We start from the raw sequence: 12,377 nt of genomic DNA on the forward strand, positions 1-12,377 counted from the left end.
ATTGTTATCATATTTTTAAGTTGTGAAGTGCAATGTACATTTCGTACATATTGCTTGGGCTTTGAAGACAATACAACGCGACATTAGTACATACACGAAGGACGTAGTCAATGTAAGATTATTTCACAGCTACAAAGCGCCCCTTTATTGATTCCTGCGCCTGAGTATTTTAGCGTGTCCAATTAAGTGTTTTGTACTGTACATTCAAGTCGTCATTATAAACAGGTCCATGCTGTTCAGTATTTAAAATTCGAACGAGCCGCGGCTATCTATATTAACTAATTTAATAAGAGGTAGATTATTTTTATCAATTTCTGATACATGAGTTTCAGACGCGATCACGAGTTATATTATTTTCTCACTATTTCTTATACAATAAAGCTATAAGGAAATTCACAGTTTGGGGAAATTCAGGTACTTACAATACGGAGTAAATATTTCTCTTTAAGCGACCACCCTCACGGCGTGATCGGTTCTCGCACGAGTGTAACAGTATTATACCAGGTGTAACAAAAAGTTCGACGTTTGACCATTTTTGACGACGGCATAACTTATTATTTCATAAATATTTCTAACGTATATTTATAACGGCCTCTGTGGCCTAGTGGTTGAGCGTTGGGCTCACGATCCAGTGGGGACATATCACAAAAATCACTTTGTGATCCCTAGTTTGGCTAGGACATTACAGGCTGATCACCTGATTGTCCGAAAGTAAGTAGATCCGTGCTTCGGAAGGTACGTTAAGCCGTTCGTCCCGGTTACTAGTTACTGATGTAAGGGTGTATTCGTTACATGAGCCATGCAGGGGCCTTTGGCGGCTCAATAATAACCCTGACACTAGGGTTAATAGGGTTGGTAATCCGCACCCACACGATAGAAAAAGAAGATAAATATTTGAGAGACACGTTTCGACAATTTTTAAAACTACTAGTAGAATTACGCAGTAGGACCACGGGCAAAGAACCGTCTTGAGCACAACTAGATACCTGTATTTCACCCAAAACTTGCTACCCCAAATATCAACATTGATTTTCATGTATTGCGTTTTAAAAATATTGCTTTGAACTAGATTTAATTTTAGTTTTTTTTTTATGTATAATTAACATTACAATCTTTTAAATTCAATTACAAATACAATCTAGTTGCCTTTGAACTAACCGAAAAGTATATCACCTCAAGTTAATCATAAATCTCTCAATAGTTTTTAATGTATAACTACAATTAAACATCTATAAATTGACCGATGGTACAAGATACGGTTGCTGTATATTATTATTCTATAATCACTCTCTGTATTATTTCGAATACAGCAGTGAAATACTTTAAAATAAATACTGTATTCGTCAAAAAAGCATAGCCACAATAGTGTATATGGGTTTCTAGTACGGTCATGAGCATTAATATGTATACACTTTGGTACCATGCCACATTAACTTCTGCGACAGAGTCCTAAAGTGGGTACATTATATTGCTCATGACTGTACCATACAGCGAAAAACGTTAAACCTAATTCTCTTACTCTCATCCATTGGCAGCGGTTTTCTCACTAAGCTGTTACATTAAAACTATCTTAACTTTTTTCACTACTTCAGCACAAATGTAAACTCCGCGTTTAATTTGCGGATTGCGTGTGGCATTTATTCAAATTATTTTTATCTTTTTTTGTTCATCTTGCGATGGATGTGTACCTCTGATTACCCCAACTAACAGGTTTGTAATGCTACTACTTATGTAGCTATAACCTATATAAAACTTTTCTCGCTGGTAGAGGTTATAAGTTGTACATTTCACACAAGAATAATTGGGTAGTATCCTAGGTGAAAGATAATTTATGAAATTCTGACTATTTGTCAGGTGTCACTAGGTGTCACTAGCACCCTGTTTGTAAGTTCAAGCCTTTAATATTATCACGGAAAGTGCCGTCGTGGAAGTGAACTCTATATGAAGTAGAAGCTCTGTGGTTGTAGTTCAAGCTGCGCCATCTTGGCGAGGAGGCGGTGCAGGCGGCGGTGCGCGCGCGCCGTTTTGCCCGTGCTGTCGACGCCGGCAGTCACTCCCGCGCTCATATTGCTTGCGCCCGGGTAAGAGCGCACCCCCTCCGGCATTACCTCTCGACACGCGTCCAATCTCTGCGATACGTGACGCGGCATCTGCGAATGCAGAAGAAACACTTCCTTCAACATTTTTAAAGCAACTGTTTATACGCAACATACATGCATGTACAAACTCACAACCGCAATTACTAATGGGGTGGCAGAGTCGCGAGTAATCAAAATAGAACTTGAATTATGTTTTGAGCGAAGTCTTAAAGTGAATATGATAAACCTCATGGTGATAGGTCGCCCATTAAAAAGTAAAATCCTTAATTTGTTATAAGACCTATTGCTGTTTAAATTTTGCTCTTTACCTATAGTTAATATGTGCCTCATCTGTAAACCCAAATTTATAGGACCTCTTTTGGAAAATAATCTTACGTTGAATATTGGGGAATGCAGTATAGGTGTCCACAGAGGCAACAGCTTGCTGAGGACGGTCGAATTGCATTCCAGAAGCGATTCCAGAAGACTCAGGAAATGTAAGTTTACTGTTTCAGCCAACTGCAAAGAGAAACAATATTACTCTATCTTTAAGTTTTACCCGCTTATAAGACACAGTAAACATAAAACACGGTAATAAAAATAAAAAGAAGAAAAAAAAAACTGAAAACTATTATCGTCGTATATATCGTATACGCTAAACAGATGAATAAACGAAAGACAAGTCTGAATATACTTTGTCTATTCCACTGCGACTGTGACAAATATATCGCGTTACCTCCTATTTTGTGAAAAATATAGTATACGTATATAATAATATCCCTATAAATAAGTATAGATAACAATATCCCCAGACACGAAATAAGAGGTAACGCGATATATTTGTCACAGTCGCAGTCGAATAGACGAAGTATATCATGAGCAATGACTTAAAATGGTTAGTATTACAGTATGAGAATTAAATGTTTTTTTACTATAGGGGAAGCAGTAGATGGGGTTAACGCAGGACCGGAAATGGTGGTGACAAAATAGAGGAAGCCTATATTCGACAGTGGGATAATGTACGCCGATTGGATGGATAGATCAACATAGAACGTTTACAAGCTATAAGAATACAATTGGCATTAACTTACAACTTTAGATTGAACAGTGACTTGCAGTATACTGGGCACCAGTTTGCACCAGAAGTCGAGTAGTATGCAGACGGTGGTGTTGTGTGGTTCGCTGCTGGGCGTGGTTCCGTTGGCCAACTCTTCTAGGTATAGCGTCCACAGCTGACAGAGGATGAACGCGTGGAAGAGCGCGTTCATGCGCTGCGCCGCCGGCTTAGACTGCTCCACGTACGAGGACATTATCGTCTGCGATACAACGGTATTTTACAGTAGAAAAACGGTTACTCTAGATCTAAACAAATGGTCACGTAGTATCTAGGACTTGTGCCCGGTTAATGGCAATAGGCTCGCCACTAATACATGGGACTTATACATACCTGGCGAGGAGCGGGTGTATACGCTATACACCTATGTCTACTTCTTCGGGGATACAAGCGTCATGTCATGTTGTGTTATAAAGAAATAGTACAAAAAGAAGAGTAAATACAGCTCCAAGCTCGTATTGGTTGTATTGGGGGAGTGTCCTTATTAAATAATTATTTTATATAAACTTGTTGATGATCAATTTCATATCTATGAATCAAAGAAATTTCGTAAGGTATTATGGCTGAGAAGAAGGAATGACAAGAAACTGCAACGGAGATGCATGTTTTAAATCAATGTACACTTAGAAACAAATAGTGACAGTCAAGGTTACATATAGTTAACAACATCCAGAATGTCCAATAATTAGGGACGTTCAAGGTGGCCGTATAGATAGTAACACTTTGAATGACCAAAAACATCGGCACAACCTGCGTGTTCAAAAAGTTGGCAACAACCTAATCGTCCAGATTCGCGAGACGCTTACAATGTCAAATAGTTGGGCTCAATTATGTCGTCGTAAATATGACAATATATTAGAGCTTTACTATCTATACGGCCACCTTGAACGTCCCTGATTATTGGACATTCTGGATGTTGCTAACTATATGTATACCTTGACTGTCACTAACTATTTGCTTCTGACTGTACCTACATTAGAGGTCGTTAATTCTATGCCTAAGGATAACTTAAGGGAACGTACCTGAATATGATCGGTGATATGGCAAGTGGCGTCCTGCGGCACCGGCTGCTGTAGCGGCTGCACGCCGCGAGAGTTGCACAGCGCGCCCATCACCAGCCACGAGATCAACCGTACCCGCGTCACGCACTCCGACACCTCCCGCGACCTGACAAAGGGCTATATTATGTAGTTTCTTTACCTCTTTAAGACGCAAAATAGTGTCAAGAGCAAACACATTTGATTGAAAAAAGAAATGTCTCTGACTACAACCGGGCAATTACATTTGTTACCCCTAGTATTTAGAGCATCATGTAATTTACACCCCTTTACTATTCATTAATCCAACTAACTTGGCACAAGACTTAAAAAAGTAGAACGTTGATAATATTTTAAACACGGCATTAGATTGAGCCAAGAAAAATTGAAAGGAGTCAAGGAAACAAAGGGCATGGCAAAACCGAATGGGAATCAGTAACCATAACTCCAAATGAAGCCATCGATTATCGCACGATTTGGCTCTGCATTTACCATATTGACACCGGTAAAGAATACCAATTTAAATAAACACGTACATAAGATGATGTCTATTTCCTATTGGGGTAGGCAGCCACAGAATTCCTCTTACTACGACCCTGTCACACTACTTTCGCTTCTTCCACTCTAAGACTTCATGCATCGCCGGTTTAGAGTACTCTCACATCCGCCTCTACAATTCTCGTCACTACATTTTCTTTCACACCACAACACTCCCTTATCACCATATTTTTTTTCTATCGTATATCGTATCGATATGCATTCAAGATATTTACCCTAGTATAGAGGCAGTGACGCTGCACATGACGTTTCTTCCCGCCTGGCCGGTTCCTTGCTTGCCGCGACACAGCTCGAGTGCCAGTTCCACTGCCACATACTGCGCAATCCCACCCTTGACAATCGCTCCCAGTGTATCTTCATTCAGGCAGATCAGGTTGCGATTCACTATTGACTTCGACACTGAACCCTGAAGATTAGGTTATATTAATAAATGTGCACTTACACTAAACGCGTAAGATGACAGCTCTCTACAACACAACCTATCCTTAGAGCATAGCAATAAACTATGTATGTCGCATATTTCTACAGTTGACATTACCTCTTGTGTGCAGAGCAAGTAAGCTATACTAGTGCAGTACAACTCATGCAATGGATATAATCAAGGCTTTCGAATGTTGTTTCTTTTGTAGCAGAGATATGCAGGAATCGACCAATCACCGCTGGGCGAGAGAGCGCTTCTCGCTCTCCTCTCCGTCCGTCATTTTCAAATATACTAATAATTTATAAATATAATAACACGTACATCAACAAATATCCTGTCAACAACTATGATCTACCTCTAGATACAGACTTGCCTTGATTTTGTTAAGCAAGTGCGGGTCTTGCAGCAGTTCGATCATGTCAGACAGGTGTGGACGCATGCAGTCGACGGCGCCGCTGCCCAACTCCCTCGCCTCCGAACCGCTCGGCCCGGGCGTCAGCAAGTCACCGGTGTTTAGTTGCGGAGGAAGTAGCAACGTGCAGCCATGGCCTGGGATCAAACGTTACAATTGTTTATTTTTAGTCTAGAGTCATTTAAGAAATCTTTAAAAAGACCGCAATTTTTACAACCTTTTATTAGGTTCACTTGTATCTAACTAACATGAGTAATCAATAAATCTTGATAGATTTCGATAGTAAGTGATATTGTTTCAAAACATGCTGTGAGAAAAAGAACGAGCGCCTTAAAGAAACGAAAAACGTAAATATTCTCAATGGATGTTTCTGGTAGACTACGCGCTTATATCTAGAGTATTCGTTTTGTACTTTTGGACCATCCTGTACACAAGCATTATTGATATAAACAGTCGACTTATCAAACTAACCTTGAAGCACGAACTGTATCAGTATGAAGAGATTATCATCGGGGATGGTCGTTTTAGTACGCAGCGCTTGTACGAGCTCATAGACGAGCACGCGGCAGACGAGCAACTTGTCACGGTCTCGGCTGAACACGCGCACGCATACTACACTCAGTTCAGATATCACAGAGAGCTTCAGCACGAAATTCTGGATCCCATAGCTGATGATCTTTGATATTGGTTCGAGTATACTCTGCAAGAAAATAAATATACTTACTTTGAAATTTTCGGGTATGATATGACATTTTTTTGTTGACTTTATTTTACATTATAAGATTAAGAACGCGTGAAGAACGCGTGAACTACCTTATGCTTTTCAGCGTGAGGTATCTTCAAGACAGCGGTGGCAGCCCTCAGGAGTGGAAGCACATCGTCCAACTGCGGCAACTGAAGGGAGATGCTTCGGAACAGAGCCTCCATTTGCTGCAACAGCGCTGCGCATGCGCTGTGCGGGCCCAACGCTTCCGGCGCAAGACACTCCAAGTACATCGCCATGTTGCCAGAAATTACCGGGATTTGCTAAGTACGTGACATGTGTATCAGTAAGTTGACTTATTAATGGAAAGCGAAAGTTCACTGGACTGGACTGTTTTGTCCGTCAGAACATATTTATCTTAATAATTAATTTTACTTACTTCGATAGACAAGGTTTTCTTAGAATTCAGATGTTCTACAACTAATTGCAGCGGTCCACAGGGGTACAACTCATTGAAATCAACAAAAGCTTGCGCTATGCTCTTGAAAAATATCAGCCGTTGCTTCTCTGTAACAATAAGGAATCTACATTAATTTTCTTCTTTAAAGTTTTCTAAAATTATATATAAGGATTGAGCATAAGGCTCCGCCCTAGATGAATGCTCGAATGAAACGACGAAAGAAAACCTAAAATAAATCGTGAAAATATAGAAGTACATGACGTCACACTGTTCTGAATCCTGAATACAGGAACAATGTTGAAGCTTCTTCACCCTTTTGTCCAATTGTAGTTCTCCAATGCGTGTCTAATGTCTAGTCGTTCTAGTAGTTCTCCAATGCGTGTTAAGTCTATAAATTATGTAATACAAACTGGATTAAAAGAAAAGAAAGGAAAACATGAAACAGTAGGACTAGGGCCCTGTGCTGGGAGGTTTTCTGGCCACGTCTTTCCCTCAGCGTTACAGATTCCGATGTGGTAGTAGTTTTACAGCTAGTTACATAATATGTAATTTAATTATGTTTGACGTTCAAAAAGCGCTAACTTTGTAAGCCAATTTTGAAAAATAAATATTTTTTAATTTGAATGTTATTGAAAAAAAAAACTTCATATATATGAAGTGTCCAGAAAATACAGCCGTGGTAGCACTTGGAAGAACGCTTGACTTTCACTGAGAGGTCGCAGGTTTAAATCCAGCACGAGCCAAAATCAAAGACTTTCGAAATCATGTTTAGAACATAAATCATTATAACATGCTCAACGGTGAATGTAAACATTACGAGGAAACCTACAGTATCGAGCAATTCGTTTTGGACGTATGTGACTTAACATGTAATGGGCTGGTTTTCCCTTAACTGGTTGTAAGGTCAAATAGGCAATCGCATCTGTAAGTAACCGGACCTGTCAAAACTTCAGGTTAGGTAAGCGCACCCTGTAAAAGCGGAAGATGTACCCAGAAAATTGTAACATACCAGGAGTTCGCTGCAGGAACATCTGTAGGAAGACGTTGTTGGGAGCGAGTTGGTGTAACACGGTGCGCAGGAACTGGTGCGCCACGAACACCGCGCTGCCAGGCAGGCGCGTGTTGGTCTCGGCTTGCCACGAGTAGTTGCCCAGTTGCACCACCCTACGCGAGTATACCAAACTTTAGGTCACTTGTAATTTTTAGACATTATCAGGATAACAGATTCATAGAAGATATCCTATATCAATTTGTATTTTACCTTGAGCTGTTAAGCTGGAAGTCATTCTATTTACGACGCTCTTTATCTGAGCTATCACTTGTGTTGTTTTTCTTTGCTCTATGCAAAATGTTTGTGGTTTCTAAAATAATCAATGATTTTTTGATTCGCATGAGTTGTAAAGTTGATTATTTTACCTGCTGACATTGTGCAGTAGAGCCGGTAACATGGCAGCAGCAGCCGCCGGCTCCCGGTGCACAAATGTTGCCAGCACTATGATACTCAGCCCGAGCTCTTCGTCGCTGTACTGTTCCACCGCAGTACCGCATTCAGCACCTGATAAATACGTAAAAAAGTTCATGCATACCGGTGTGATTTTCTTCAACAAAACCTTCAATTTTTTTTACCTGGATTGAAACTAGCTTGTCTATTGTATTATCTATTGCGATGATATATAACCTAGGCAAATAATATAAACTAAGCTTTTTTATGACGCAAAATATTACTAGATTTCTCCTGCGGGCTAGCAAAAGATAAACTTGTAACAACTTTTGGTGTTCTTCTTTTCAGATAAATGTAAAAATAGTTTACAGTGACAGGTTGTTAGGAGTTGATATGATTTAGTAAATTAATTGAGATATAACATTACACTCACAACGATAGCACATGGTGGTGTCGGGGCGAGGCGCGGCGCACGCATGCGCGGCGCGATGTGCTTGTCTTGTGTCGTCGTCCCACCAGCTACCGGCGGGATCGCAAGCGCTCTCTATAATAAAGTTCACTGCTAAACAATTAAACCACATTGCTCACATCTACTCCAAGAAAAGAGACAGCCGCAGAAATTGATTCATGACCGACACTTTCGGTATTAAATGATTTCTTTCTATATAATTCTATCTCAAACTCGAAAACAACATCACAATCATAATACAGATATATTTAAGACAATCTGTATTACAGCGATGATTCTAGCAAGGTCTGCAATCAGTTTTCGCGACTGCGCCTAGAAACAGTTATTAAAGTACCAGTATTGTGCGCACGAGCACTGGTAGACTCTACCGCAGCACAGGGCGCCGGCGTCGGCGGCGAGCCCAACTGAGCCGCCTGCCGCGCGAGTCGACGTGGTGAAGTACCTCGAGACCTAAGTGTATGATATGACATTAATCATGTACCTACACCTTGGGGTCTTTCCACCAAAGCGCAGAGGAAAGGAGCGGAGTCATGCAGGAATTGACTAATTACCGTGAGAGATAGAGCGAGACAACGTCTTCTCGATCGAATTTAGGAGTTATCTCCTAACTGCTACCTTCTGACAAGAACTTCTTGAACTTGTGCAGCCGAGTTTTTGATGTTGGATAAAGTTCTGATTCAGATTTACTCAACCCCTGCATATCTTCGCTCCTCTCGTCTCCGCTTTGATGGAAATCCACCCTTAAATGCCAATTTCCCAAGAATTGATTAATCTAAATAAATCCTATACACTTAGGAGTTAGCTCCTACCTGCTACCCTCTGACAAAAACTTCTTGAACTCCTGCGGCCGACTTTTTGGTGTTGGAGAAGGTTCTGGTTCAGATTTACTTGAGTCTGTTTTATCGGTGGAGTCATCTAAAATAATAATACAAATGTAGACATTATTATTCATATAAAATATAATGTAGTTTTGATGTGGTTTCGCATCTGCCATTTATTATATCTGATTTTTACCTGGTGGCAAGCTTAGAGCTTCCCGCACACGGTCTACTAGAGCGTTGAATACCGGATATTGTTCTTTGTTGGGTTTAGGGCCGATGGGTAGCAATCTGAAAACGTAACAGCAATTATTTATTTCGGCCTTGATACCTGCTTTTTAAAAAATATTTATGTGTCCTTTATACTCAATAACTGTATATTGTACGAGAATTAATATGAACTTGCCTCTCAGGAGGTGGGATGTTAAAGGGCTGTATCTGCGTAGGCGCGTGGACCGGCGTAGGCGCCGTGAACGCAACCTCCATTTTGGACAGCGGCGATTCAGGCGACGCGTATGCATAACCGGTTCTTACTGGAATTACAATTCAGCAGTAACTATTGCTAAGATATAAATTAGAAATATAGGACAATCCGACCTAATGTTGACACTTTTGCTTTTGTAAATGGTGGGGACACCATTTCCGTAAATAGATCTTCTCTCGTGCGGGTTGTGAGATCAATGAATAAATGGATAAAGTTACTTAATCGCACGGTGTTTATATTGATTGTAAGTACAAGTTTAACAGCAATAAGTACTTACTAAAAAGTAAGGAACCAATGTAATATACTAGTTTAGTATTATGAATTCCTGCTTTACCCACCTGGACTCTTGATGTAATGCAGAGGTGGAGACTTGCTGAGTGGCGCCCAGGGTCCCGCCGCCCCGTCTCCGTTTGAAGATGGAGCCGTGTCTGGAGAAGTACTGCTCCCTACTAAACATTGTATTCACATCCAAAGTTTTTAACAGAGATTTGTAGGTTTAGTAAAGTTATTGATAGTAGCAGTAACGGAAGCAATAACAATTGCTAGAACCAAGTACTTTTCTTTGTAAAAGGTGTAAGTGAAACAAAATTTATGGAATTACTTGCCTATTATTCTCTTCTGTTTGCCAAGAATTTTAACTCGGGGCGATGCTTGTCCATGCGCATGTCCATGTAACTGGTCTGGCCAAATTTCTACTGAATGACCACTCATCGGGGTCGATTTCCTTGAATAAAAGCACAAAAAAATTGTCATGTACAACTTTATTTTTTAATATTTACAGTGTACTATAAATTGTCCAACATTTCTAAATACGACTAGGCATTAAGCCACAAAATATAATAAGTGAATCTCGCTATTTTTTCGCATTCTGTCTTTTAAACTGGATTTCCACTAAAGCGGATAGGAGCGGAGACACGCAGAAATCGACCAATCACTGCGAGGACACAATATCAGATAGTGGTCTTCCTCGCTCTATACCACTCTGTGATTAGTCGATTCCGCACGTCTCCGCGTTGGTGGGTACCCAAACGAAATAGTAGGAGAACTATATCAAGGTTACTGTTGAGAAACTGTCTTACAAGTTGGAGGAGTCGCTGCCAACGGACACAGACGAACTGGTGGATAACTGATGTGCCGACCGGGAACCGATAGCTGCCTGGGGTACAAAAATATTTTTATTACGATAGAGTTTAAATATATTTCTTAGTCATCATCACAATATTGTCGCTTTGTGGATCGTATTGTTTAGCGGATGAATGAATAATACATCAAAACAAAGTTCTACTTACAATTTTATTGAGTGGCGCATGAGACGTGGAAGCTGCAGGGGTTTCCACTTTAGGAGGATCCTCGTAATGAGACGGTTCGTCGAATGAACCCTGAAATGAAATTTATGTATTATAGTATTTACTAAACACACATAAAAACATAATCTGCCAATGTATACTTACGAGCCACTGCTGAACACAGCCCAATCAACAGGTGGAGGTATGGAGCATAAATACCACACCGCACCACGCATGATCCACGGCGGTTTGATGGATTTACTAATCAACGTGTAAAATTTGTAACAATAGTAAAAACTCACGGGCGCCGTACTGCCATGAACAGTAGTGTCTGATTTGTCGCTGGTCTCGGGAATAGCTATCAGCTCGCTCTCTGAAGATTCTTGATCCAAACTCCATTGCTGATATCTGATACCCAACATCACGACCATTAGAAATGAATTACAAATGAAAAAATGTAGCACCTAATAAAATATGTATTATTTACTTATGGCAAAAACTAAGTCACAGCATAAAATATAAAATGAAGTATTTATTCGTCCAATACAGCCAATAATAAGATGCTAATATTCCATTCTGATAGAAATAAATAGTAATAATTGTCTTACTACTTGATATAATATTTACTTGGTGCTCTTAGTAGGTTGTTCCCAGTGCGTGGGCATGTGTCCGGGTGATTTCTGCGGCATCTTGGCCTTGCTCGTAGATGGTTGTGGGCTGGTGGATGGTCTATCTGCCAACGTCGTGGGCGGTGCGTCGTGCTCTGTTGTCTTTACTGACGGTTGGCTCAGGTCTAGACCGAAAGAAACTGTTTAATGATAAGATTTAATTGGAAATACATGAATGTGATTCCATGAAAAATAAATGTAACTTACCTTAACTAATAACAACATTCACTAATTACAAATTAACAAAAACTGGCCAAAAGATAGTCGTATTTGGTTAAGTTCAGAGTTCTGTAAATTTCCATGTAGCATTGGTCACATGATGCCCGAAATGTTTTGTTTTTCAAGATCTTTTTCAATGCCCACGAATAATCAGTAAGAAAAATATAATTAGGGCACTGTTAACGACAATTTATTTAAATTGGTTAATA

The 12,377-nt window shown here is 40.1% G+C and overlaps 1 protein-coding gene across 1 annotated transcript in view; it reads right to left on the reverse strand.

The window, feature by feature from the left end:
- Positions 1-1,443: 1,443 nt before the first annotated feature.
- The window catches only part of LOC126380493 (protein unc-79 homolog), a 29,910-nt gene continuing 18,976 nt past the window's right edge, over positions 1,444-12,377 (reverse strand). The window contains exons 36-57 of the mRNA XM_050029937.1: positions 11,909-12,089; positions 11,584-11,689; positions 11,285-11,374; positions 11,075-11,151; positions 10,601-10,719; positions 10,334-10,444; positions 9,918-10,044; positions 9,708-9,802; positions 9,503-9,608; positions 9,028-9,143; positions 8,658-8,786; positions 8,200-8,338; positions 7,793-7,947; positions 6,763-6,890; positions 6,434-6,646; positions 6,092-6,320; positions 5,582-5,757; positions 5,003-5,193; positions 4,215-4,359; positions 3,170-3,394; positions 2,475-2,597; positions 1,444-2,150 (exon numbers count right to left, since the gene is read on the reverse strand). Of these exons, the coding sequence (XP_049885894.1) occupies positions 1,938-2,150; positions 2,475-2,597; positions 3,170-3,394; positions 4,215-4,359; positions 5,003-5,193; positions 5,582-5,757; positions 6,092-6,320; positions 6,434-6,646; positions 6,763-6,890; positions 7,793-7,947; positions 8,200-8,338; positions 8,658-8,786; positions 9,028-9,143; positions 9,503-9,608; positions 9,708-9,802; positions 9,918-10,044; positions 10,334-10,444; positions 10,601-10,719; positions 11,075-11,151; positions 11,285-11,374; positions 11,584-11,689; positions 11,909-12,089 (3,194 nt within the window). The 3' untranslated portion in view covers positions 1,444-1,937. The remainder of the gene's footprint in view (positions 2,151-2,474; positions 2,598-3,169; positions 3,395-4,214; positions 4,360-5,002; positions 5,194-5,581; positions 5,758-6,091; positions 6,321-6,433; positions 6,647-6,762; positions 6,891-7,792; positions 7,948-8,199; positions 8,339-8,657; positions 8,787-9,027; positions 9,144-9,502; positions 9,609-9,707; positions 9,803-9,917; positions 10,045-10,333; positions 10,445-10,600; positions 10,720-11,074; positions 11,152-11,284; positions 11,375-11,583; positions 11,690-11,908; positions 12,090-12,377) is intronic.

The sequence above is a fragment of the Pectinophora gossypiella genome, chromosome Z (assembly GCF_024362695.1).
Source record: "Pectinophora gossypiella chromosome Z, ilPecGoss1.1, whole genome shotgun sequence".
Classification (NCBI taxonomy): domain Eukaryota; kingdom Metazoa; phylum Arthropoda; class Insecta; order Lepidoptera; family Gelechiidae; genus Pectinophora; species Pectinophora gossypiella.